At 45.2% G+C, this 27143-nt stretch overlaps 1 protein-coding gene across 20 annotated transcripts in view; it reads right to left on the bottom strand.

Moving 5' to 3' along the window:
• Nucleotides 1-27143, bottom strand: part of CELF4 (CUGBP Elav-like family member 4) — an 801906-nt gene that overhangs the window by 44951 nt on the left and 729812 nt on the right. For 8 of the 20 annotated variants that reach the window (XM_087927563.1, XM_087927573.1, XM_087927556.1 and 5 more), the window contains 4 exons: nt 20387-20534; nt 19822-19971; nt 13623-13688; nt 7290-7370 (listed from right to left, as the gene is read on the bottom strand). In XM_087927563.1, coding sequence (XP_087783689.1) covers nt 7290-7370; nt 13623-13688; nt 19822-19971; nt 20387-20534 — 445 coding nt within the window. The remainder of the gene's footprint in view (nt 1-7289; nt 7371-13622; nt 13689-19821; nt 19972-20386; nt 20535-27143) is intronic. The other 12 variants (XM_087927559.1, XM_087927568.1, XM_087927565.1 and 9 more) reach the window with 3 other exon arrangements.

The following is a 27143-nucleotide window of genomic DNA, read 5'->3' as shown; positions in this document are numbered from 1 at the left end:
GAGGAGGAGGAGGAGGAGAAAAAGGGGAAAGTAAAGGAAGAAGGAAAAAGAAGGAAGAAGAGGAAGAGCAGAATTCTTTAATAATGGGATGAATCCTCTTTTTCAAGGATACCAGAAACAAAAAACACCATCTGCTCTCCGATGCTTTCTTAGAAAGATGTCACGTGGGAATAGTATAATAAAGTTTCAGGAATTTCTACTTCCTGGTTCTTGAAATTTGAGAGGGAAGACACAGAGATACAGAGTTATAAATGTGAAGATGGACAATGAACAATCAGTAACGCTACGTACGGCCTTGGTAGGGCCACACTTGGAATACTGCATCCAACTGGGGTCACCATGATATTAAAAAAAGATGTTGAGACTCTAGAAAGAGTGCAAGAGAAGAGCAATAAAGATGATAAGGGGGCTGGAGGCTAAAACATACGAACGGATGCTGGAATTGTGGGTATGTCTACCCAATTTGATGATAAGAAGGACTAGCGGGTGGCAGCAGTCTTCCAATATTTGAGGCGCTGTCAAAGAGAAGAAGGTGTTCAACCTCTTCTCCAAAAGCCCCTGAAGGCAGGACAAGAAGCAACGGATGGAAACTAATCAAGGAGAGAAGCAACTAAAAAAACTAAGGAGAAAGTTTAAGAGTGAGGACAATGAACTAGTGGAACAACTTGCCACCTGAAGTTGTGGGTGGTCCATCACTGGAGGTTTCCAAGAAGAGACTGGACAACCATTGGTCTGGAATGATATAAGGTTTCCTGCTTGTGCCGGAACCTTCCAGCTCTGTTTCCTTTCCAGCTCTGTTATTATGTATTTTGATGTGGGTAATTAAGAGATGGGGCTTTGATGGCATGAATGCCATTTCTCTCTCTCTCTCTCTCTCTCTCTCTCTCTCCCTCTTTCTCTCTCTCCCTCCATCCCTCCCTCACACACACACATACACGCCTCCAGTGGGGAGAAGAAGGAACAAGAACGTTGGCCTATCTAGACGAGTCTGTTTTTTTTTTAATGCTTTCGCTTTTCACGGGGGCATAATTATAATGTCACAACACTGCAAATTACAACTTTGCCTTTCCTGTTAGAGTGAGGAATTCACAAAGGGGCTCTCTCTCCCCACCCACCCCGCTTTTTATGGGTCGTTACTCAATCCTTGGCTGGCAGGTCAGTTCCGCCAAGTCGGGATTCTGACAGATGCCCATTTAAAGCTCATTAAAATTCCCTGGTCTCTGTTGTGATTGAAAGTCCTGTTCTCTCGCTGCATTTTCGTTTCGGATTCATAGAAAAGGGGAGCCTTGATGAAGACTTGCCCGACGCAAATTTTTTTCCCCAGGGTGCTTGCAAAGCTGAGAGCGTGTGTGGATGTCATGCCCTTGTTGGAGTCTGATTCTGAGGGGGAAATTGAGGAGCTGACAGGGAGAGTGGATCTGGTGGCTGTGGAAGAAAAGGAGGAAGGGCACAGTCCGGCTGGGCATTCAGAGGAAGACCCAAGACCACCCCTTCTTCATCCTAGGAGGAACAGAGAAAGGAGCAATGTGGCTTACGGGAGAGAAAAGAGTCCTGATCACTTTCATTAGTTGCAGCTGGGAGAACAGGATATAAGAAGGGCGTTTGCACACAGCACCTTGCTGGAAGCAAAGCGGGCATTATCTTTGTCGAGGATTATCTGGATGTTGGCATCTTCCCAACTGTGTGTGCTTCGTTACCTTTTGGAAAGTCTGCAATTTATTATCCTGCCCTGTTGGGTTAATTACTTCAGCGTGGTTTGTGTTGGTTTTTTTAAATTTCTCATTTATCCGTACTTTGGTTTCGGACTGCATTTCTTCCCTTTGTGGACTGTTTTTGGAAGAGTTTGATCTCCAGCCGAGGATAACTGGACATTTGGGGCCAAGTTGGAGGCATTAAAGGGAATTTATCTAATTTTGTGACTTTGTTATTTTTGTGCCACACCCCTTTGGGTCATGGATCTTCCGAGGTTCTGGTTGATTACATTCCAAGGTGCTCAGACCAGTGGATGGGATTCCACATTTTTTCCTACAGTGAGGAATAAGCAGATTATGTGGATGGACAATGAACCAAAAGAGCAGACACAGCATTAAGTTGCGAGGGTTATTTAAAAGAAAAAAAAAAATTAGACATAATCGGTAGTCCACAAAGTACTAGGGAAAACTTCTGCAGCCTTCAACCAGCAAGTTGTCACCTTCTGGTCTACATCTTTGCTGGATGTGACTAAACCAATGTCAGTTGGAGAAATCGTAGGTAGAATTCACACAATACATGCGTGTCGTTCGGATTATAATAATGGGAGCGTTATTCAGCACCAATTTATTTCCTGAGCTGGGAACTTGGCTTTTGTGTTTCTCCTGTAATGCAATCTTTGTTAATTCTTCTGAATTATTCCCTTTCTCTTTGCATTCATCTTCTGCTTATAAAGAAATAATGTCAGCACGTTGGCAAAAGGAATAGCGGAAAATGAGTTCATTCCTTTAAAAAATGCTGTAAGTTCTGATGTAAAAAAAAAAGGGCTAGAAAAGAAATGTGCTAAGAAATTCTCTTTTATACCAAGTTTTCTCATAGAGTTTGTCTCCTTTCACAAACTTTAAGGGAATTGTGTAAGAATACTTTGGGGGTTTTGAGTGGGGAATTAATGCCCAAAAGATGATTGGTGCAAGAATTCAGTGTGTTTCTGTTTTCTCTTCTTCTCGGTGAATCCAAAATATTGTTCAGTGCTCGATGCATCCAGAAAAATCAATACTTTTCATACAAGGCTGTAAAACTCATCAACTGAACTATTTCAGAATTTGTGGTTTTCTCCGTACACGTCCATTTACTCAAGTATTGATTACAATGGACAATAATAATAATAATAGAACATGGGGAAAAAATCCATCTACAGATTTTCGAGTGAGAAGAAAGTGGAAACTCAAATGACAATAGGTGTCTCAGGTTTAAAAAGACCACATGAACTTATTAACAAAAGCTGACTATATTCAGAATAACAAAGGTGGAAGGGACCTATTCCTCACCTTACAAAAGTGATCAATGATATCTTTGGGTGGTTATTGTCTTCTGCAAGGCCAGCCCATTTGGTGAGTTCATCCTCAGGTTGAATATGCCAAATGAAATTTGAAGTAGAGAAAAGTAAAGTCTCACACTTAGGCAAGAAAAACCAAAAGTACACATATAGATTGGGTGAAACCAGGCTCAATAGCAGGAACTGGGAGAGGGATCTTGGAGTCTTGGTGGTCAACCAGCTAAATAGGAGTCAGCAGTGTGTGGCGGCAGCCAAAAAAACCAATCCTAAGTTGTATTAACAGAGGAATATAATCAAGATCAAAGGAAATACTAATACCACTCTATAAAACCTTAGTAAGACCGCACCTAGAATACTGCATCCAGTTTTGGTCACCACACTATAAAAAAGTTGTTGAGACTCTAGAAAGAGGACAGAAAAGAGCAACCAGGATGATTAGGGGACTAATGAATGGTTGCAGGAACTGGGTTTGGCTAGTCTAGTGAAGAGAAGGACCAGGGGAGACAGGAGAGCAGTCTTCCAATATTTGAGGGGCTGCCCCAGGGAGGAGGAAGGGGTCCAGCTATTTTCTAAAGCACCTGAAGGCCAGACAAGGAACAATGGACGGAAACTGATCAATGAGAGATTCAACCTAGAAATAAGAAGAAATTTTCTGACAGTGAGAACCATCAACCAATGGAACAGAAGTTGCCTTCAGAACTTATGGGAGCTCCATCACTGGAGGCTTTCGAGAAGAGACTGGACTGCCATCTGTCAAAAATGGTGTACGGTCCCCTTGGGTGGGGGAGGGGTTGGACTAGATGACCTATAAGGTCCCCTCCAACTCTGTTAATCTGTATAGGAATCTTGAGTTCCTTCCCAGTAGGATATTTCAAGGTCTCCACCAGGCTTTGAGAATTGCATGTCAGAAGTTAGAAGTTGAAGGTATAAGTAAACATTAAGAATTCCTGTGGGTTCCAGTCAGGTGTGTCATGGTGGCTGGAAGGATGGGAGGTTTGAAGGAGGAGGAATGAAATGGAAAGAGAACATCTGCAGGAGACCAGAGTATGCAATCAAGTTTATCCTTACAAGATTTTCTTCCTCAGAATCCTGGCATTGACATTTATCCAACTTCAAGAGAACTGGGGAAGATCAGATTACATGAGACTCATCCCAAATTTAGTGAAAGGAAATGTGGCAGATATACTGTAGGCAGGTAAGTAGGTAGGTAGATAGATAGATAAATAGATTAAATAGGGTAATTATAGATAGATTATAGAAATATGATAGTTAAGATAGGAGAGATGATAGATAGATACCGGTAGATGGGTAGCTGGATAGCTAGATGACGGATACATACATAGATAAATGATAGATGATAGAAAGATGATAGCTAGATAAGAGACAGATAGATGATAGATAGATAGATAGATAGATAGATAGATAGATAGATAGATAGATAGATAGATAGATAATGGATGGGTAAGATATTTGTTTGTTTATTTATTTATTAGATTTATTAAATTTATTTGCCATCCATCTCACCTTGAGGTGATTCAGATAGATGGATGTATAAAATGATTGATAGATGATTAGATGTGTGTGTGTGTTATGAATGTGTGTGTGTGTGTGTAAAAATAGATGGATATAGATGAATGGATGGATGGATGAATAGATAGATAGATAGATAGATAGATAGATAGATAGGACAGACAAACAGATTAGATAGATAGATAGCTGGATAGTTGGATAGATAGGTACAGATGGATGGATGGATGGAAGGAGAGAGAGATGATAGAGGGATCGATAGAGGGATTGATAGATAATACAGATGGATGGATGGATGGATGGATAGATAAATAGATATGATATAAATGGAGATGGATGGACAGATAATCAGATAATCAGACAGACAGACAGACAGACAGATAGAGATATTAGGACTGGAGGTATGAAGGAAGATACCTGAAAAAAAAAAAGCAAGCTTTCATGGGTTAGATTAATTTTCTTACTAGGCTTCAAGGAAAATTGAATTACAGTTCAAAGCTGGTTTGCCCAGCAGTGGCATCCATATAAGTCAAAATAGAAGAGGGGAGAACAAATGTTAAAAGGATGGTTTCCACCACGGGGTCGAAGCCTCCAGGAAGCCTCCAGCCAGTGGCTTTTCTCAAGGCTCACGTGATCCACTGTGAGAGGGCTGCCAGAGGAGGCGAAGAGCGGCGGGCTCTCTAAATTGGTGTCATAAAAAGTCTCAGGGATAAAGAAAAATTCCACCATAGAGGGGAAAAAAAAGTACACATTTGGATAAAAGTGGATCAAATAAGCAGTGGAACTTTTGAACTTGGCTCTTTTCAGCATGTTGTCCTGGAATTATGCATTAAAAAATCCTCTTGAAAAACAAGGCCTCTGTCTTTAGAGCGTGTTGTTGAGTCTCTATTGTAAGTCAGAAACCCTCCCAAGATGTACATGACATCTATAAAGTTCAAGAACACGAAGATTAAGCCTATTTCCCCACCCCCTCCTTTTCATCGTATCTTAAAGTTCCTGGCTTTTGACACCAGTGGCTGTAAACAGAAGGCAGATAAACGAAGACATTTGGTGAATATCAAGTTGAAAAACATGGCAGTTTGTTCTTTTCTCAATCATAGATAGTCCTCGACTTGCAATCGTTCATTTAGCAACTGTCTGAAGCTACAACAGCACTGAAAAAAGTGACCGATGATATCTACCTATCTATCATCTCTCTCTCTCTCTCTCTCTCTTATCTATCTGCTTTATCGATCTACTGTATCCAGGGGTGGGATTCCAAAATTTTAACAACCGGTTCTGTGGGCATGGCTTAGGTGGTGGGCGTGGCTTGGTGGTCATGTGACTGGGTGGACATGGCTTGGTGGTCATGTTATTGGCTGGGTGTGGCCAACTCAATATCACTCACATTGAGGCGCGCATCTGCTCGCCTGGCCTCTCATGACTGTGGGGATGCTGCAACTGTCGTAAGTGTGAAAAATGGTCATAAGTCACTTTTTTTCAGTGCCATTGTAACTTTGAATGGTCACTCCACACAAGCAAAGTACCAGCAAAGGAGGGGAAAAAAACTCCAGAGAAGTTCCAGAGACAGGAAGTCTAGTCCAGCCAAGAATGTAATAAGGGTTAACGGAGAGGCAGTTTCTGTAAGCAACACCAGAATGTTTTCTTCCTGCCTTCCTTACAGGATTAGCCCAGTAATTTCTTCTGACAACCGGTTCTCCAAACTGCTTAGAATGTTAACAACCGGTTCTAGTGAATAGGTGCGAACTGGTAGAATCCCACCCCTCACTGTATCTATCATCTATTGATCTATTGATCAACCTATCTCTCTAATCTCTCTCTCATCTGTCTATCTCTGTCTGTCCGTCTGTCCATCCATCCATCCATCCATCCATCCATCCATCCATCCATCCATCCATCCATCTATTGTATCTGTCTGTCTTTGTCTATATCTACCAACCTACTTACCTACCTACCTACCAATCTCTATTATCTGCTGTATCTATTCACACTTACGACAGTTGCAGCATCCCCACAGTCATGAGAGGCCAGGCGAGCAGATGCGCGCCTCAATGTGAGTGATATTGAGTTGGCCACACCCAGTCCACGGTCATTTCAGCATTTCAGCCTCTCAAAGACTCATTGTTGTGGCCCACCAACAGCCAACGAAGCTGGCGACAGACTCGGTAAGTGAGGAGGTTGGGGAGGAACATGGGCCAGACCTGGAGTCGGGAGAAGGTTCTGACGAAGGCTCTGTGTTGAAGGCAGAGATGGGGCCAGGGCCGCCCGACAATTATCAGTTGCCTTTGGAGTTGGAGATCAGTGGGGAAGAAGAATAGCTGGAGCCTATTCCCAGTGTGTGCATGCACAGAGCTGCCAGGGGAAGGGAACAGCTAAGGAACAAGGATCCACTCGGGAGTACAGGCTCAAGTGGACAGTGAACGGCCCCTCCCATAGGGAATAAAGAGGAGCGAAAGGGGAGTGGGGCTTCGCAGGAGACAGTTAGTTCAATTCATGAGGGTGAAGGTTTGTTCCTGACTTCTTGCCAAGTCATTGCTGCTACAGCGTGGCGTTTGGAAGCTATCGGCCTGGCAACTCTCCAAGCCCCGATAAAGGTCTGTCGTCGTGAAACCTCATGAAAGACCGTTTGCTGGGACTTTGCTGGAGAGGAATTCCCTTTAAACTAAATAAAAGGGGTTTTTTATCGGGACGAGGAGTCGGCTTCATGATCTCGGGAAGCCCGGGTCAGAAAACTCACCTTCTCTCTGTTGCTGTGGTATCATGGGAGGTGGCTGTGGAAAGGCTTGGCCTATCTGACCATAGGCAGCAGGATAGGCAGCTAAAGGGAGAAAGGAAGAAAAGTAGACTTTAAGGCCCTTGCAGAAACGAGAAAGGAAACTTATTATCTTCTCAACCAAGAATTCAATCTCATGGGTCAGAAACAGTCCTTTGGAAGAACATCCCTGTTGTAATGACGAGGCAGTCGAGTTGTTTGATCATGAACAACTGAATCATGATGATCTTTATTGGAGTCTAGTCTTGCATTTATACCCATTTTTAGTTATCCTCCATCACTGGTTAACTTTGGTTACTGCTTAACTTTCATTACTGTTTAGCATAGTAATTAACACAATTAATTATCTCTAGTTAAAGTCTAACATATGTTCACTTCCTCTCTCTGATCCTCCTTTAGATGAGGGATGTTGTTTGCCTGAGTTGTATTTGCTTGGAAACATTCTTTATCTGAGGTTTGCCATCCGAGATTGGAACATTCCTGCAATTACAACTCTATCCTTCTGAAAATTTAGGAAGCTAAACTTCCGAACATTCAACATTGGAAGGAGGAGATAGAATAGCTCGGAAGAGCTAAAGGAAGTTCAGCTTCCAAAAGGAAACTGGATTTCCTTGGTTTATTTCCTTTGAAAACATCTTGCTCCTCATCCAAGAAGCTTCAATCGGAACAGAGCTGGTGTTGTGGTTCGCCGGCAGCAGGTGAGGATGGCTGAGGTCTCGGAGAGCGAGGACTCAGATGAGGGGCCTGCGTGTGATGCAGGGATGGGGCCAGGACCATCGGGGAGTGGAGTGCTGCCTTCGGAGATTGTGGAGGCTGGCAGCAGTGATGAGGAGGTTCCCGAGGAGCCTGTGCCCAGTGCTCATGCACACAGGACTGCTCGAAGGAAAGGGAGACTTGGGAGTAAGGCTGCAAGGTAATGGCCCCTCCCTTCAGAGATAAAAGCCAGCTGAGAAACCGGAGCTCTTTGCAGGAAGCAAAGAAGTTTTTGCACTCAAGCCTTGTGGACGTTCAGACTCTCTTAGTTTGTGTTTGGAAACTCTTTGTGTTTAAAATAGTTCTTGGCAACTTTAATCTAGTGTTCTTGGCAGCCTTGTACAGAATAAAAAACAGAAGAACAGAATTGGAAGGGTCCTCGGAGGTCATCTAGTCCAACCCCCTGCTTGAGCAGGAGACCCTATATCCCCTTTTTCAAACAATCTCTTCTTGAAAAGTGATGGAGCAGTCACAACTTCTGGAGATAAGGCGTTCCCCCTGATAAATTTGTTCCAATTGTCAGGAAATGTCTTAGTTACCAAAGAAGCTTCTTGGATGAGAAGCAAAATGTTTTCATGGGGAAAACAACAACAACAACAAGAAGAAAAACCAGTTGCCTTTTGGAAGAAGCACTTTGGGGACAACCATGAGCTGGATGACTGAGCATCTCCGCAGATGTGAGATGTTCACCTTCCACGGCTGTGCAAATCATGTGCCTCAATTGGTCATTTGGAATGGTGAACGGATTACATCGACCGGTTTGACGGATGGGGGAAAAAAACTGGGTGGCCCATGAACGACGAGGAGTCACAACAACAGCCAATTTCAACAATTTCAAGACGCAGAAGGTAGACCAGGATGTACTGAGACATCTCAAAGTCCTTTGGAGGAAAGAACAAGCCTCCAATAATGGTTTAATTGTGAAAAAATGCAGAAATGCTCTCCTTCCCGTCAGTTTAACGCACAGACATCGTCCCTATTGTTCTCTTGCAATGAGATACGAGATGATCTTCTTCTGAGACCTCATTTCCTGGTCTAGCCTCAGCTTGGTCTCCTACACTCAAGATCGTTCTTGATCGTCTGATTCAAAACCAGCCAAGATTGGCTGGAAGTTGCCATGTTTACGTTGCCGCCAAGGAAATGACAGGGAGGTCTCTGGGAGATAAGCTTGATTCCTTACCTTTTTATCCTAAACCTTGCCTGATACCTGTTCCTCAACAGGTTACATCAGCTTAACTTTTTGCAGAACATGGCAGAGAAATGCAGATGGTACAATTTAAGGCAGCTTTCCCCCATAGGACACCCTCTGAGTCTAAATGTACTTGGACTGCAAACCACAGAATTTTAGTATATGGAGATGATGATGATGATGGAATTAGCCAATCCTAGCTTATTTGGGGCATGTCTTAACTTCATATGGCTTAATGTAGACCTTCTACTGTCAAGCCCGAAACGGACATACGTCTAGCCATGTTCGTTAGGCTTAGTATATCTTCTTTTTAAATGGACTTCATCACTTGGAAACTTGACACCTACCTTACCAAAATAAGGAGGCAACAAATATAGAAGAACAGAGTTGGAAGGGACCTTGGAGGTCTTCCAGTCCAACCTCCTGCTTAAGCAGGAATCATACACCACTTGAGACAAATGGTTATCCAATCTCTTCTTAAAAACTTCCAGTGTTGCAAAATTCGTAACTATTGGAAGCAAGTTGTTCCACGGATTAATTGCTCCAACAGTCAGGAAATTTCTCCTAAATTGCTTCTCTCCTTGATTAGTTTCCACCCGTTGCTTTTTGTCCAACCTGTGTAAGGTATAACTATAACACAGTGTGTAGGGTTAGACTTTTCCAAGTTGGTGCCCTGCAGACACGATGCTCAACCTTCTCATTCCCAAACAAGGTGGCTACAACTCTCATCACTCAGAATAACAATAGAACAAGAGAGTTGGAGGGGACTTGGAGGTCTTCTAGTCCAACCCCCTGCTCAGGCAGGATACCCTACAACGGTCCAGGCAAAGGGTTGCCCAATGTCTTCTTCAAAACTTCCAGTGTTGGAGCATTCACAACTTCTCAGCTCCCACCGCTCTCCTACAAATTGCTGAAATTCCATGGCCTACAGGAAGAGACCTAAGAGAAATGATTTCCTTCCCTTTTCGGTGTATTACCCTTCAACTATAAGGCAACTCTGAAGTATTTTAACAATTAGAGATTCCACAGGGAGTGTAGCAGAATAACAGAGTTGGAAGAGACCTTGAAGATCTTCTAATCCACCCCCCTGTGCTAAAACAGGAAACCCTATACCATTTCAGTCAAGTGGTTGTCCAATCTCTTCTTAAAAAAATTCCAGTGTTGGGGCATTTACAACTTCTGGAGGCAAGTTATTCCACTTATTAATTGTTCTAACTGTCAGTAAATTTCTCCTTAGATCTAGGTTGCTTCTCTCCTTGGTTAGTTTCCATCCATTGCTTCTTGTCCTTCCTTCTGGTACTATGGAGAGTAGCTTGACCCCTTCCTCTGTGTGGCAGCCCCTCAAATATTGGAAGACTGCTCTCCTGTCTCCCCTGGTCCTTCTCTTCCCTAGACTAGCCAGGCCCAGTTCTTGCAACCGTTCTTCATATTTTTAGCCTCCAGTCCCCTCATCCTCCTCATTGCTCTTCTCTACATTCTTGTTCGAGTCTCAGCCAATTGGAACCCAGCCCATAAATCTGGATTGCACTAAGGTGTATAATTAAATCTCAGCAACTCGAGTGATCTGGATAACCGAGGCCTCAGTACGGCCAACGGCAAGTCGAAAAGCTCCTCCGATCTCAAACGGAATCCAAAATAACGAACCCCTGGGGTCCCCTTGCAGGAAGCAGGAAAGCAAGCAAGTGGTCCATTTGCATACTTGGACTTTAATTAAGAGATGCGGCTCTTAGCGTTGAACATCTCAACATGACCTATCTGTCAAGCCGTACACGCAATTAAGAGAAGGAATGAAATGCCAACCAATGAAAGTTTTGAAATTTACGTCTCCGGATCTCACCCCAAAAAAACACCCCCTGCACAGCAAGGACTCATGGGTGTCCTTCGCACCATAGGAAGCAAACTAATTGGTTGGAGCAACAAGCCGGATGTGTTAGGTGTAAAAAGATACCGAGGCGTCTGTTCTGAATATTTTCTACAATATCCTGGCGAAATTGTGGCATGTCCTAAACTGCACGAGCGACCCCTGAGTCGAACTAATCTCCCGGTTCCCAAATCTGTGCACAATTTCTTAACTCAAGCACGGAACATATTTATCTAAGACAATTTATATGTCCGCCAAGCAGGAGTGGGATTCAAGTTTGCAACTCACTGTCTGCTGCTTACAACTGTGTGTAAAACAGCTGACGGGTGGCAATTTGTGGTGCTGTGTAAATCAGCCGAGCTGGAAAATCCAGAAATAAAGCACAGACCAGAACTGGGGCAGGCCGATGGGCCCAATAGCTGATCATCGGAGCAAACCAGTTTGCTCCCAGCTGATCTTTGGAATAACCGGTTCACCTGAACCGGTTTGAACCGGTAGAATCCCACCCCTGCAGCCAAGTCACTCACAGTGACTCCGAACAATAATTCCACATCCTTCCTGCTGATAACACTCAAATGATAAGGATGAGGATTAAAAATGGTCCAATTCAGAACACAGATGGAAGGGACCTTGGAGGTCTTCTAGTCTAGCCCGCCCCTGCTCAAGCAGGACACCCTATACTATTTCAGACAAGTGGCAGTCCATTCACTTCTTAAAGGCCTCCAGCGATAAAGCACTTACAACTTCTGGTGGCTAGCTGTTCCACTGGTTAAATTGTCCTCATTCTAAGGAAGTTTCTGGAGAACCGGTAGCAGAAATTTTGAGTAGTCCAGAGAAACCGGCCAATCCCACCTCTGACTGGCCCCGCCCCTATCTATTCTCTGCCTCCCATCGAGTCCTAGCTGATCGGCTGGGTTTCCTTTGGTTACCCTGCACAGGAGAACGGAGCTGGAAAGCAGGTTAGTGGGATGGGAATGGGGATTTTGCAGTAACCTTCCCCTGCCATGCCCACCAAGCCACACCCACCTAACCGGCAGTAAAAATGTTTTGAATCTCACCACTGGTTCCATCCCAGTCTGGGGTCCCCAATCTCATTGGCAAAAGCAGGTCTACAAGGCCTTCAAAAATAGTGTCGAAATGAGGGCCAATCTTATCCCTTCTTAGGGAAGATGGTTCACAGGGAGGGAGCCACCGCTAGGAAGGCCCTTCCCCTTGGTCCTGCTAGGTGGACGTTCTTAAGAGAGGAGAGCTGTAACGTTTTTGGCCTCTCCATTCTGGCGGGTCAGGTAAATGTGAGTGGGATCAGATGGTCCTTTGAATATGTGTCTTTCCTTTCTTCTTGGATGCATCTTGATTGCCAGTTGGACCCCAAAGCCTGGAATTTTTTTTAGCTTGATTTTACTCACTGCTTATATATTGTTTACTACAATATCCCCGTCACGGAACTACCAACTCAGACAAACAATGAGTAGACCGCAGCCTAATCAAGGCACCATCGAGACCATTTCCACCAATGCTGATGTAGGTTAAGCTACCAGTATATAAACAAACACCAAACGTCACTCCCTTCCAGCACTGATGATGTTACCTAGTTGGGTAACGAAACATCTGCAAGAAAATAACCAAGCTCAGAGAGCACCAACAACCCCACAGTTCAAAGATGAGTATAAATATTCTCTTCTAATGAAATCACTTGGTATGTAAACAGAGAACACACCCCACTGCCTTCTAGCACTGATGAGGTTACCTAGTTGGGTCATGAGACGTCTGCAAGAAAACAACCATGATCAGAGAGCACCAATGACCCCACAGTCGTTGTTGTCCTCCTCCTCCTCCTCCTCCTCCTCCTCCTCCTCCTTCTTTTTCTCCTCCTCCTCCTCCTTCTTTTCCTCCTCCTCCTCCTCCTCCTCCTCCTCTCCACAAACTCCCTCCCTTCTAGCACTGATATTACCTAGTTGGGTCATGAAACGTCCTTCAAGAAAAAAACCAAACTCGGTGAGCACCAAGGATGTACAGTCTCCCTACTCCTCCCATCTCTCCCCTCTTCTCCACAAATCCCACTCCCTTCTATCACTGATGATATTACCTAGTTGGGTCATTAAACGTCCTCAAGAAAACCACCAACCTCGGAGAGCACCACCAAGAAACCACAGTCGTACTCCTCCTCCTATCACCCCCTCCTCCTCTCCACAAACTCCACTCCCTTCTAGCGCTGATGATGTTATCTAGTTGGGTCATGAAACACCTGCAAGGAAACAACCCCAACTTGGAGAGAAGCAAGCGCCTTTCATTTCAGCCCCGAGCTACAAATATTCTCCTTTCTCGATAAACCTAAAAAAATAAACAAATGCCCCTTAAGGCAAAGCACAGATGTTGCCCCTTTGCCCTGCTGAGATACAATGGATGAGATGGACCATGGATGTGACTTTTCTAAGCCCCTGCCCCCCCGAAAGTGAAAGTGAAAGGGTTATTGGGGGAAAGTGTTAATACTAACGACCTGCGTATTGCTGTACTCCAGCGTATGCCTGTTGCAAAGGATCAGCCGTGGTGGGGCTTTGTGCTGCAAAGACACGAGAGAGAGAAGAAAAGAGAGGTTGAAAGACAGGTCAATGTCTCTGGGAAAGACAATACAACACAACGCGTCTGGTGATGTCGGTATAAGAGAATGACAGAGTTGGAAGGGACCTTGGAGGTCTTCTAGTCCAACCCCCTGCCCCCTACACCATTTCAGTCAAATCTCTTCTTTAAAAAAAACCTCCAGGGTTGGAGCATTTACAACTTCTGCAGGCAATTTGTTCCACTTATTAATTGTTCTAACTGTCAGGAAATTTCTGCTTAGTTCTAAGTTGCTTCTCTCCTTAGTTAGTTTCCATCTGTTGCTTCTTGTCCTGCCTTCAGGGGCTTTGGAGAATAGATTGAACCCCGTTCCTCCTCTCTGTGGCAGCCCCTCAAATATTGGAAGCCTGTTGTCCTGTCTCCTCTGGTCCTTCTCTTCCCTAGACTAGCCAGGCCCAGTTCCTGCAACCGTTCATCGTATGTTTTAGCCTCCAGTCCCCTAATCATCTTTGTTGCTCTTCCCTGGACTTTTTTCTAGAGTCTCAACGTCTTTTTTATAACGCGGTGACCAAAACTGGTTGCAGTACTCCAAGTCTGATCTTACTAAGGCTTTGTAAAGCGATAGTAGAACTTTTCCCGTATCTTGATTCTATCCCTCTGCTAATGCAGCCTAGGATTGCATTGGCCTTTTTGAAGGCTGAAGCGCACGGCTGACTCATACAGGGAGCCTTCAACTGACCAGAATCAAGCCCAACATTAACGGTTGCTCAGTGAACCGTTTGTCAAGTGAATCCGTCCCCTTGTACTGCTTTTCTTGCCACCTTTGTTAAGGGAATCAACGGCTTGTTGTTAAAATCAGAGACACAGTCGTTCAGTGAATCTGAGTTCTCCACGGACTTCGCTTGCCCACGGGTTGCAAAATGACTCCCGATCGTTGCAACCGTCGTAAATGCGAGTCAGTGGTTCAAGGATCCGAATGTAAGTCAGGTGACCACTGACTGGGATGCTGCCCCTGGTCATAAGTGTGAAAAATGGCCATAAGTCATTATTTTCAGTGCCATTGTAACTTTGAACAGGCACTAAATGACTACTGTGTTTCCCCAAAAATAAGACCCTGTCTTATATATGTTTTTGCCACCCAAAAAGGCACCAGGTCTTATTTTCAGGGGATGTTATCCACTGACTAACCTCACTTGCATTTGTTGCTCCTTGCCCGCTTAATTTTTACGCATGCACTCTGGAGTGGGTGGGATCTTACTTAGGGCTTATTTTTTTGGAGGGGTAGGGCTTATATTGGGCGCATGTGTAAAAATCAAGCTAGGACTTTCTTTCAGGGTAGGTTGTATTTTCAGGGAAACAGGTTATCTGCATTTAGTGACTTTCTCCTAGAACTTTTTCACATTTATATAAACATTTTACAAAAGCTGGCTGTGAGTTTTATTTATTAGATTCGTGGGCTGCCCATCCTGTCTACTCTAGCAATGGTGCATAAATATCATTGGAAAAAGAGACGAGAAAAAGTAGAGGAAAAAGCAAGTTATTAATAAAGAGCATACAGGGTTTTCAGGCGCTGTAAGTTGGACAAGAAATAATTTCCAGAATGACATTGATATAAATCTACATATTAAAATATTGCACATCAGTCTGGGAGTTGAAAAAAATATGTTGAAATAAATCAGCATTAAAATAAGATTATTGCATGGTAATTGGCAATTTTAAGCAGCATGATTTGAATGACAAATTATACGTTACAATAAGTTCTCTCTGGTTTGACAAATCTTACACGTTATAATCTTATGCTAGGAGAAACCCAGACTTAGGATGTGGCATGCAAAAAAATGATAATCATAAAAAAAAAAATATCCACATCATGTTAAAATCTCCCATCACATTTTAAAATATGCAGCTCATTTTGACGTTGATACATAAGCTCCTAACTTAATTTGCCCTTCTTTCATGAAAGAAATTATTTGTGTTTTTCGGTAAGAAAGATAGAAAATGCTGGCAGCTGTTATCCTGTTCGAAGTCAGCTTGGTATATTTTATAAAAATACTAGCTCGATACCTGTACTTTGCTACAAAACTATGTGGGGTCGGGCTTAGTTTTGGGGGAGGAAAATAAGGGGAAAAATTGTCCCTTTGCCTACCAGCATCCATAGGTATTCATCTGGCTAGTATACTGTCAGTGTGTGAGAGAGTTGAGGGCTGTTTGGAAACTGAAGCAGTATTTGCTGTGTGAGCAAGAAGGAGACAGCAAGGAGCCTGGGCATGGCTTAGCTCAACTGTTCTGTACTAAAGCTGCTTGGTGCTGTGAAACTGAAACTCCTCTGCTTGTGTTTTGCATTTGGAAGAGATTTTTTTCCAGGTGGGGAGGGGGAGTAGAACTCCTTAGCATCAGTGCATGTTAATAATAATAATAATAATAATAATAATAATAATAATAATAATATAAGAAATAATAATGCTCTGATGGTCATTTCAAAAAATCCTTTCTTAGTGAGCCCCTAAAAGCCAAGAGGAACATACGTGCCAAATTTCAGGTTTGTAGGCGTTACGGTTCAGGAGATTTTGTGATGATGCGTGAGGGGTCTTTTGCTTTTATATATAGAGATAAAGTTTAGTAATATTCAGTTTAAACAAAATAATGGCCTGCTAAAAAAATTCTACCTTTAAAATCTGTTTTATTAATCTATTAGAATAAGACAGATTTTAAAGGTAGAATTGAAAAGGAAGGAAAGGAAAGGAGAGGAAATTGGTGTTTTGTCGATGGTATATTAATCTAACATACCATCGATAAAACACCGATTTCTTCTCGGTGTAATATTAACTGTAAATTTGATATTTCTCTTCCATTGATAACTTCCCTCATCGCCAATCAATTACACAGATAGGCCTTGACTTATGACCACAGTTGAGTGCGAAATTTCGGTTGCTAACTGAGACATTGGTTCAGTGAGTTGTCCCCCCGCCGCCATTTTACAACCTCTCTTGCCACAGGTGTTCAGTGAATCACTGCCGTTGTTAAACGAATCCAGCTTCCCTGGGGATGCTGCAATGGTCATTAAGTGTGAAAAATGGTCATAAATCACTTTTTCCTGTTTCATTGTAACTTGTATGGTCATTAAGCAAACTGTTGTATGTTGCATTGTTCAAATTCTGAATCCACTTGGTCATAACTATGCTTAACTGGCTGAGTTCCTAAACTGTACTTCAGTAAGTTTTAAATAAATCTTGCCAAATGATTAAAACAGAATGGCTTTTGTTTTAATTCGGTTGAATCTGTCGTTGTGCCAACTTACAGAGTACGGAATACCAAAGGGACCTTGGAGGTCTTCTAGTCTAACCCCTGGCTCAAGTGGGAGAAGACCTGATACTACTTTGGACAAATGGCTGTTCAATCTCTCCTCTCCTCTTCCATTCCATTCCATTCCATTCCATTCCATTTCATTCCCTATTTTCTATTCTATTCTATTCTATTCTATTCTATTCTATTCTATTCTATTCTATTCTATTCTATTCTATTCTATTCTATTCTATCCTATCCTATCCTATCCTATCCTATCCTACCCTACCCTACCCTACCCTACCCTACCCTACCCTACCCTACCCTACCCTACCCTACTCCATTCCATTCCATTCCATTCCATTCCATTCCACTCCACTCCAGTCTCCATTTCATTCCATTCCATTCCATTCCATTCCATATTTTCTATTCTATTCTATTCTGTTCTGTTCTGTTCTGTTCTGTTCTGTTCTGTTCTACCCTACCCAACCCTACCCTACTCCATTCCATTCCATCCCATCCCATCCCATTCCAATCCATTCCATTCTACTCCACTCCACTCCACTCTCCATTCCATTCCATTCCATATTTTCTTTTCTCTTCTATTCTATTCTATTCTATTCTATTCTATTCTATTCTATTCTATTCTATTCTATTCTATTCTATTCTTTCCCCTTCGCTTCCCTTCCGTATTTTCTGTTCTGTGGTGTTCTGTCTTATCCTATCCTATTCATTCCCTTCCCTTCCATTATTTTCCATCCCATCCCATTCCATTCTATTCTTGTGGACCAAGTTCCACTTCAATTTTCTTTCACGAGATCTGCTCAGTCCAAAGTCTCTAAACTTTTCTGTCTTAGCCATGGAACTCATCCCAAGTGGAACCCAACTCCCACTTATAATTTGGAAAACTTCCTTTTCTTCATGTATATCATTTTTATTTTATTCAGAGCAAAGTTAATATACAAAACTAAATAAAAATCCAAGAAGTCACCAAACTTATTTCAGCCCTTCCTAGAATCTCTCTGCTGCACTACTTCGCACACTCTTTAAACTTCTATTTTTCTAGCCGTGATCCCAACAAATCCGCTAAATGAGAATGCCGGGTTCCCTGCCTAAGCTGGGGGGGTTGGACTAGAAGATCTCCGAGGTCCCTTCCAACTCCATTGTTCTGTTCCGTTCTGTTTAGCCCTACAATTTTGGGAGAGGCCACCACAACTGGGGCGGGGCGGGGTGGAGACCCTCATTTTAAGAACAGGCTTTGCAAGGTCAGGATTAAAACAAATAAATACAGAACGGAGAGCTCCCCTCGTCAATCCCTTCCCAAATCCAATTTAAATCATTCTCCCCAAAGCCTAATCTATATCCATAATTATATCATTTGGTACAACAAGCTTGTGAGCGGTTTCCCACAATTTATGTAGATTAAAATTCATGGGTGCCATACTACCGATTCTGTATTATGAAGATTGATTAAGACAGCTGATGCAGTGATTAAAAGAGTGTGCATTTACTGTTGCAATTAATTAGGCATTCAGACACAACAATAACCACAATAACCACAAGAATTCACTGAGCTGGCATTCTTCACTTAGGGGCAGAGGGTTCTTGGCTGCTTTGACAAGGATTTTTGACTCGGGCTGTAAAAAGGGAACATAGAGTCGTAAGGGACCTCGGAGGTCTTCTAGTCCAGCCTAGGGATTTAAAATTATGAGTTTGGTGGTCCATTTTGGTTTGAGGTCCAAAAAGGTTGGCTCCCCCTGATCTAGTCCAATCCTTTGCTCAAGCAGAAGATCTTAGACAGAATAACAGACTAACAGAGTTGGAAGAAACCTTGGAGGTCATCCAAGTGCAATTTACAACCTGCTGAGATGCCCGGACAGCTGAGCAGCGCTGCGTGCAAGTGCGCAGCAGTTGAAAAAGCCCTTTTTTCCCCCTGTTTTTTTCGACTGCAGCTGTGTCACGTAAAGCAGCTGCGGTTGAAAACGCAGGAAATAAAGATCAGGTAAGAGCCCGGGTGGGCGGGTGGGCCAAAACAGCAACAGACATATAGAACCAGTTTCTACGTTTGCTCTCTGTTTGCTGCTCTTCAGAGCAACCGGTTCTACAGAAGCGGACGGAACCCGTAGAATCCCGTCCCTGCTGACAAGCCTAAAATTTCAAAATAATTTCAAATGATTGAAACCGTAAAAACATCCGCCTAAATAAATCCATGTAAATATAAACGAGAGCTGGGATTAATCTGCTAATAATGAAGCCAAGTAATGGTGGCCTAGTGGTGAAGGCGCTTGCTTCCCACTTGGAAGGTTGAGAGTTCAATCCTAGGTAGCAGCAAATATTTCTCTCTTAGAAGAAGGAAGCGTCTGCTGTGAACTCTGTGTAGGTGTCTGGAAGGGCATCCGGCCAGTAAATGCTCAGCTCCATCTAGTCGCCCTGACTCCACCCTGAGTTAAGGGATACCAAGGCCATAAAGGCAGCAAACCCTTCTCTCTTAGGGCATAAAAAAGAAAGCATCTGCTGTGAACTCCAGATAGGCAACAAGAAGGGCATCCGGCCAGTAAATGCTCAGCTCCATCTAGTCGCCCTGACTCCACCCTGAGTTAAGGGATTCCAGGGCCATAAAAGCAGCAAACCCTTCTCTCTAAGGGCATAAAAAAGAAAGCATCTGCTGTGAACTCCAGATAGACAACAGGAAGGGCATCCGGCCAGCAAATGCTCAGCTCCGTCTAGCTTCCACTGCAGTGTTTCTCCGCTTTGCCTCTTCGGAGACACGTGGACTTCAACTCCCAGAATTCCCCAGCCAGCGAAAAGTATCGGGTCAGAATCGAGAGGTTCCCAAGGCCAAAATGTTGTCCTACCTGGGTAAGGATGGATGCCGTTGGCAAAGACGGCTTCTGCTGCAGGTTGCCCATTGGCCTGTGGCGGGAGACCAGTGAAACCATTCACCCCAATGGGGGACGGGATGCTAGGCACGGCTGGTGCAGTGATGCCTGGAGGCGTGCTGCCACCTGGAGGGCGGGAGAGGAAAGGCAGAGCGTCAAATCAAGTGCCTCCCTTGGTTTGGGAGCATACAGGGAGTCCTCGACTTACGGCCAGGATTGAGCCCACAAATTCCACCACTAAGCGAGACTGTTGGGTTAAGTGAGCTTTGCCCCCTCCCCCCCCAACTGTAAGTAAATCACCGTTGTTAAATGAGTAACACGTTCGTTCAGCAAATCTGGCTCCCCCACCAAATGACGTTGCAACCGTCGTTAAGTGTGAAAAAAACCCGTCCTAAGTGAGGGTTGTTTTCCCGTCCCCGGTACGGCTGAAACTTTGGTCACTAAATGAAGCGTTGTAAGTCGAGGACTACCCATGTTGCCACGCCTTGCTCGGCCGCGTCGGCGCTGCCCCCGCTTTGCCCCCGCCCCCCCGGGCGCTTACCTGAGGTGGGTGTCATTGGGGTGGCCGCCAGCCCGTTCATGTTGAGGGCCGCCATCTGCTGCATCTGGGCCGCTGCGAAGGCCGCCATGGGGTTTAGGTAACCGCCTTGCGCCACGGAAGCCATGATGGCGGCCTGTTGCTGCATCAGCTGGAAGGAAGAGAGCAGGGCAAAAACATCACGCAGTCGCGGGAAGGGCAGCCGGGCAAGAGGGAGGGGGAGGAGGAAGAGGGGAGCACCCGGGGAGGGGTTTTTAAGCTAAGCCTCCTCCCCAGAACCACAGCAGGGGTGCAAAACTCTTGCTTTGAAGCTGGCCTCAAAGGAGGAGGAGGAGGAGGAGGAGTGGGGGGAGGAGGAGGAAGGAGTGGGGGGGTAGGAAGAGGAGGATGAAGAAGAGGAAGAGGAGAAGGACGAAGAGGAGGAAAAGGAGGAAAAGGAGGAGGAAGAGGGCGAAGAAGAAGAGGAAGAGGGGGAAGAAGAAGAAGAGGAAGAAGAAAAGAAAAAGAGAAGAAGAGAAGAGGAGGAGGAGGAAGAGGAGGAAAAGGAGGAAAAGGAGGAGGAAGAGGACAGCACCTGGGGAGGGGTTTATTAGCTAAGCCTCCCCCCAGAGCCACAGTAGGGGTGCAAAACTCTTGCTTTGAAGCTGGCCTCAAAGGAGGAGGAGGAGGAGGAGGAGGAGTGGGGGAGGGGGAGGAAGAGGAGGAGGAGGAGGGGGGAGGGGGAGGAAGAGGAGAAGGAGGAATGAGGGAGGAGGAGGAAAAGGAGGAGGAAGAAGAAGAGGAAGAGGAGAAGGAGGAAGAGGAGGAGGAGGAAAAGGAGGAGGAAGAGGATGAAGAAGAAGAGGAAGAGGGGGAAGAAGAAGAGGAGGAAGAAGAAAAGAAAAAGAGAAGAGTAGAAGAGGAGGAGGAGGTAGAGGAGGAAAAGGAGAAAAAGGAGGAGAAGGAGGAGGGAGGAAGACGAGGAAGAGGAGGAGGAGGAGAAGGAGGAAGAGAAAGAAGAGAAGAAGGTGAAAAAGAAGGGAAAGGAGAAGGATGATAAGCACAAGAAGGAGAGAAAGAGAGGAAGCAGGAGAAGGAAAAGGAAGGGAAAAGAAGAAGCAGGAGTGGAGGCATAGGAGGAAGAGAAGCAGGAGGGAAAGGCAGAGGAGGAGGAGAAGGAAGTGGAAGAGGAAGAAAAGGAGAAAGAGAGGAAGCAGTAGTAAAGAAGAAGGAAGAGGAGGAGGAGGAGGAGAGAAGGTAGAAAAGGGAAAGGAGGAGAAGCAGAAGGAGAGAAGGAGAGGAAGCAGGAGAAGGAAAAGGAGAAAGAAGAAGCAGGAGCGGAGGCGAAGGAGGAAGAGGAGCAGGAGGAGAAGGAAGACGAGGCAAAGGAAGTGGGAGAGGAAGAAAAGGAGAAAGAGAGGAAGCAGTAGTGGAGGAGGAGGAAGAAGAAGAAGAGAAGCAGGAGGAGAAGAAAGAGGAGGAGGAGGAGGAAGAGGAAGAAAAGAAGAAAGAGAGAGAAGCAGTAGTGGAGGAGGAGGAAGAAGAAGAAGAGAAGCAGGAGGAGAAGGAAGAGGAGGAGGAGAAGTAACGGGAAGAGGAAGAAAAGGAAGAGAGAAACAGAAGCTGAAGAGGAAGAAGAGGAGGAGGAGAACTAAGCGGAAGAAAAGGAAGAGAGGAAACAGGAGCTGAAGAGGAAGAAGAGGAGGAGGAGAACTAAGCGGAAGAAAAGGAAGAGGAGAGGAAACAGAATCAGAAGAGGAGGAAGAGGAGGAGGAAGAGGAAACCAATTAAAGTGTAAAGAAGCCGCTAGTTTGTAGAGAGAGAGAGAGAGCAAAGCCTGCATTTGAGGTAAGCAGGTGCATCCAGAGATGATCTATCTATACATTCTGCATCACACACTGGTCCCTTTGCCAAAAGTGGGTTTCTACCCGGCTTTACGGAGGCGCTAAAGTTCGGCAGGTTTTATTCCTGGGTCTTGAAGGGAGTTAAACGCGATTGTGATCTTTCCTTGTCCTTCTCACCATCCTTGCAGGCAAACCTCCCATTTCCCCACTTCTGGCTAGAGAGAGAGGAAGCGGCCGGGCTCAGTTTGCCAGGATAAATACCGTATTCCCCTCGCGGTGGCGCCCCCGTGGCCAATCCTGGCATTTCCTGACTCTGCTGTTGCTCCCCACGATTTCTAACCCACAGGACAGCAAAGCCCATGTGCTTAGGCTTGTTGTGGGGATCATGGGTCTTCCTTGGAGGTGTGGGACTCGTTGGCTGGCACTCTCTCTATCAATGCTTCTCTGGAAGTCGGTCTTAGCGAGTCGGAAAAAACGCAGCTCTATAATGGGACTGCGAGCAGATTTGTGGTTTTTTTTTTTCCTTCAAAAACCCGCCGGCTGAAGGTACCATCCCCTAGTCCCCAAAGGACTATCCTTTGATTTGGGGTTTTATTTAAATTGGGTCTTATTTAAATAAAATTAAAGGCTTTCCCTCTCCTTCGATACTTCTCTCTTTCTCTCTCTTCCTCCTTTCCTCCCTCCCCTCTCTTTCTCTCTCTCTTTTTCCTTCCTTCCTTCCCTCCCTCCCACCCTTCCCTTCCTCTCCTCTCTCTTTCTCTCTCTCTTTTCCTTCCTTCCTTCCCTCCCTCCCACCCTTCCCTTCCTCTCCTCTCTCTTTCTCTCTCTCTTTTCCTTCCTTCCTTCCCTCCCACCCTTCCCTTCCTCTCCTCTCTCTTTCTCTCTCTCTTTTTCCTTCCTTCCTTCCCTCCCACCCTTCCCTTCCTCTCCTCTCTCTTTCTCTCTCTCTTTTCCTTCCTTCCTTCCCTCTCACCCTTCCCTTCCTCTCCTCTCTCTCTTTCTCTCTCTCTTTTCCTTCCTTCCTTCCCTCCCTCCCACCCTTCCCTTCCTCTCCTCTCTCTTTCTCTCTCTCTTTTCCTTCCTTCCTTCCTTCCCTCCCACCCTTCCCTTCCTCTCCTCTCTCTTTCTCTCTCTCTTTTTCCTTCCTTCCTTCCCTCCCACCCTTCCCTTCCTCTCCTCTCTCTTTCTCTCTCTCTTTTCCTTCCTTCCTTCCTCCCACCCTTCCCTTCCTCTCCTCTCTCTTTCTCTCTCTCTTTTCCTTCCTTCCTTCCCTCCCTTCCCTTCCTCTTCTCTCTCTTTCTCTCTCTCTTTTTCCTTCCTTCCTTCCTTCCTTCCTTCCTTCCTTCCTTCCTTCCTTCCTTCCTTCCACCCATCCTCCCCATCACCTTTGTTCCTTCCGTCCTTTCACCTGTCTTCCTTCTCCTTATTCTCCTCTCCTCCTTCCTTCCTTCCTTCCTTCCTTCCTTCCTTCCTCCTTCCTTCCTTCCATCCACCCATCCTCCCCATCACCTTTGTTCCTTCCTTCCTTTCACCTGTCTTCCTTCTCCTTATTCTCCTCTCCTCCTTCCTTCCTTCCTTCCTTCCTTCCTTCCTTCCTTCCTTCCTGTCATTCCCATCTCCTTCTTTCTTTCCTTCCCTCCCTCCCTCCCTCCCTCTGTTTCTATCAGGAGTTAAGGTCTCCATCTCAGTGTTCCAATATTTGAGGGCTGCCACAGAGAGAAGGAAGGGGTCAACCTATTTTCTAAAGCACTTTTGAAGGCCAGACAAGGAAGAATGGATGGAAACTGACCAAGGAGAGATTCAACCTGGAAATAAGGAGAAACTTTCTGACCGTGAGAACAATCAACCAATGGAACAGAAGTTGCCCTCGGAAGTCGTGGGAGCTTCATCCCTGGAGGTTTTCAAGAAGAGACTGGACTGCCACCTGTCAGAAATGGTGTAGGGTCTGCTTGGGCGGGGGGGGGGGTTGGACTAGATGACCTACAAGGTCCCTTCCAACTCTGATTATCTGTAATCAGATCCTGGGGCTTGCCAAAAAGGAGGAAGGCAGGCAGGGGAGCTGTCACTCCTCTGGCTGTTGCTGAACATGGTGACTTCTCGGCTCAACCTAACCTTGATCTCACCTTTGTCCTTCCAACAGGTAGCAGAAACCCAGGTGGCCTCTTTTACCGGGAATGGCAGCCCTGGCAGGATACGCACTTTCTGAGCAGATTTTCTTTTTTTGCCCTTTCAGAATTATGATCTTGTCCTCATCTGCAAATGTATGCAGACTTAATGTGCTCATTAATAACTTATTTGCCCAAAATGCATGCAATTAACTAAGATTTCTTTGGCGAATGACAATTTGAAAGGAAGAGGGAAGGAGGGAGGGAGGGAGAGGGAGGAGAGAGAAAGAAAGAAATAGGAAGAGGAGAGAGAAAGAGAGAGAAAGAGGAGAGAGAGAAAGGAGAGATCAAGAAAGAGGGGAGGAGAGAGAGAAAGAAAGAGAGGAAAGAGAAAGAGAGAAAGAGAGAGGAGAGATAAAGAAAGGAAGAAAGAAAGACGGAGTGAAGAGGAGAGAGAAAGAGGGGGAGGGGGAGAGAGATGGCCTCAGGGAAAGGAAGGAGGCTTTCTTGGGAGGCTTTGAAAGGCATCCTGGCACTTGACCCTGAGGTTGCCTGATCATTTCATGGCATGGGAGAGGCAAGGAATGGGGAGAAGGCCTGGAGCTTGTCCGTCCTTCCTTCCTTGCTTCCCCCCCTCCCTTCCTTCTCTTTTCCTTCCTTCCTTCCTTCCTTCCTTCCTTCCTTCCTTCCTTCCTTCCTTCCTTCCTCTCTTTCCTCCCTCCCTCCCTCCCTCCCTCCCTTTTCTTCCATCCTCCCTTCTTCCCTAATTCCTCTCCCACCCCTTCTCTCCTTTCCTCCCTCCCTTCCTTCCTTTTCCTTCCTTCCTTCCTTCCTTCCTTCCTTCCTTCCTTCCTTCCTTCCTTCCTTCCTTCCTTCCTTCCTTCCTTCCTTCCTCTCTTTCCTCCCTCCCTCCCTGTTCTTCCATCCTCCCTTCTTCCCTAATTCCTCTCCCATCCCTTCTCTCCTTTCCTCCTCCCTCCCCCTTCCCTTTTCCTTCCTTCCTTCCTTCCTTCCTTCCTTCCTTCCTTCCTTCCTTCCTTCCTTCCTTCCTCCCTCCCTCCCTTTTCTTCCATACTCCCTTCTTCCCGAGTTCCTCTCCCATTCTTCCCCCTCCTTCCTTCCTTCCCTCCCTTCCTTCTCTTTCCTTCCTTCCTTCCTTCCTTCCTTCCTTCCTTCCTTCCTTCCTTCCTTCCTTCCTTCCTTCCTTCCTTCCTTCCTTCCTTCCTTCTCCTGATTCCCATGTCCTTCCTTCTTTCCTTCTTTCTTTCTTTCCTTCCCTCCTTCCTTTCGCCTTCCTTCCTTCTCTTCATTCCCATCTCCTTCCTTCCTTCCTTCCATTAAGTTTCCTTCGTGGAAACTAATCAACGAGAGAAAGTTGGACTAGAAGACCCCAAGGTCCCTTCCAACTCTATTATTCTCTTCTCTTCTCTTCTCTTCTCTTCTCTTCTCTTCTCTTCTCTTCTCTTCTCTTCTCTTCTCTTCTATTCTATTCTATTCTATTCTATTCCTTCCTTTCATCTTTCCTTCCTCTCATCCTTCCTTCCTTCCCTGAGAGCCCCTTACATGGGCTTGAAATGCAAGTCGGAAAGACAGGATAAACTTGACCTTCCAGGATCTCTTGGTGTGAAGGTGGCAGCTTCCTGTTATTTTCCTATTCTGTCTAGGGTCAAGGGGTTGGACTAGAAGACCTCCAAGGTCCCTCCAACTCTAATATTCTGCTATTCCATTATTCTGCTATTCTCTTAATCTGTTTTGGGTCTCTTGCTTGAGCAATGGGTTAGACTAGAAGACCTCCATGGTTCCTCCAACTCTGTTATTCTGCTATTCTGCTATTCCACTATTCTGAAATCTATTATGTTTGGTTGACACAATTTCTGTAGGCAATTTAACAAGCTAGAAGTAAACTTGCAACCTAGAGGGAGGATTTGCAACCCTTTGGGGCTGGTGGGTTTATCTGGATTTTTTAAAAAAAATAGGTCATGGTCATTCTTACCACATAGAATACCCTCCTTCTCTCTGCAAACCCCATTCCCCCTTTAATACTGGTGATACTACCTAGTTGGGTAGAAAGAAAAATTTGCAAAGAGGAATTTGCAAAGAGTGGAATTTGCAAAGAGGAGGAAGGGGAGGAGGAGGAAGAAGATTGTAGGGTCCTGGGTGCTCTCTGAGCTTGGTGGTTTTCCTGCAGACATTTCAATACCCCACTAGGGAACATCATCCATGCTAGGAAGGAGTGGGCTTTGCAAAAAGAAGAAGGAAGAGATGGAGAAGGAGAATGAAATGGAGGAGAAGAAGGAGAAGGAGGAGACAGAGAAGAAGGAAGAGAAGGAGAAAGAGGAGGAGGAGGAGAAAAAGAAGGAAGAGATGGAGAAGGAGGAGAAAAAGGACAAGGAGAAGGACAAGGAGGTGGTAGAGAACAAAACAGAGAAGGAGGAGAAAGAGGAGGAGGAGGAGAAGGAGGAGGAAGGGAAGGAGGAAGAAACAGAGAAGGAGAAGGAGGAGATGGAGGAGGAAGGAAGAGAAGGAGAAAGAGGAGGAGGAGAAGGAGGAGAAAAGGACAAGGACAAGGACAAGGAGGAGGAGGAGGTGGTAGAGAACGAAACAGAGAAGGAGGAGGAGGGGAAGGAGGAAGAAACAGAGAAAGGAGAAGGAAGAGATGGAGGAGAAGGAAAAGAAGGAGAAATAGGAGGAGGAGGAGAGGGAGGAGGAGAAGAAGGAGGAGATGGAAAAGGAGGAAAAAGGACAAGGAGAAGGAGAAGAAGGAGGAGGAGGAGGTGGAGGAAGAGATGGAGAAAGAGAAGGAGGAGGAGGAGGGGAAGGAGAAGGAAACAG

Source organism: Pseudonaja textilis, chromosome 2 (assembly GCF_049901715.1).
Source record: "Pseudonaja textilis isolate UNSWEBS1 chromosome 2, rPseTex1.2, whole genome shotgun sequence".
Classification (NCBI taxonomy): domain Eukaryota; kingdom Metazoa; phylum Chordata; class Lepidosauria; order Squamata; family Elapidae; genus Pseudonaja; species Pseudonaja textilis.
Note: the sequence above shows the minus strand (reverse complement) of the source record. Positions and strands in the feature narration are given on the sequence as shown.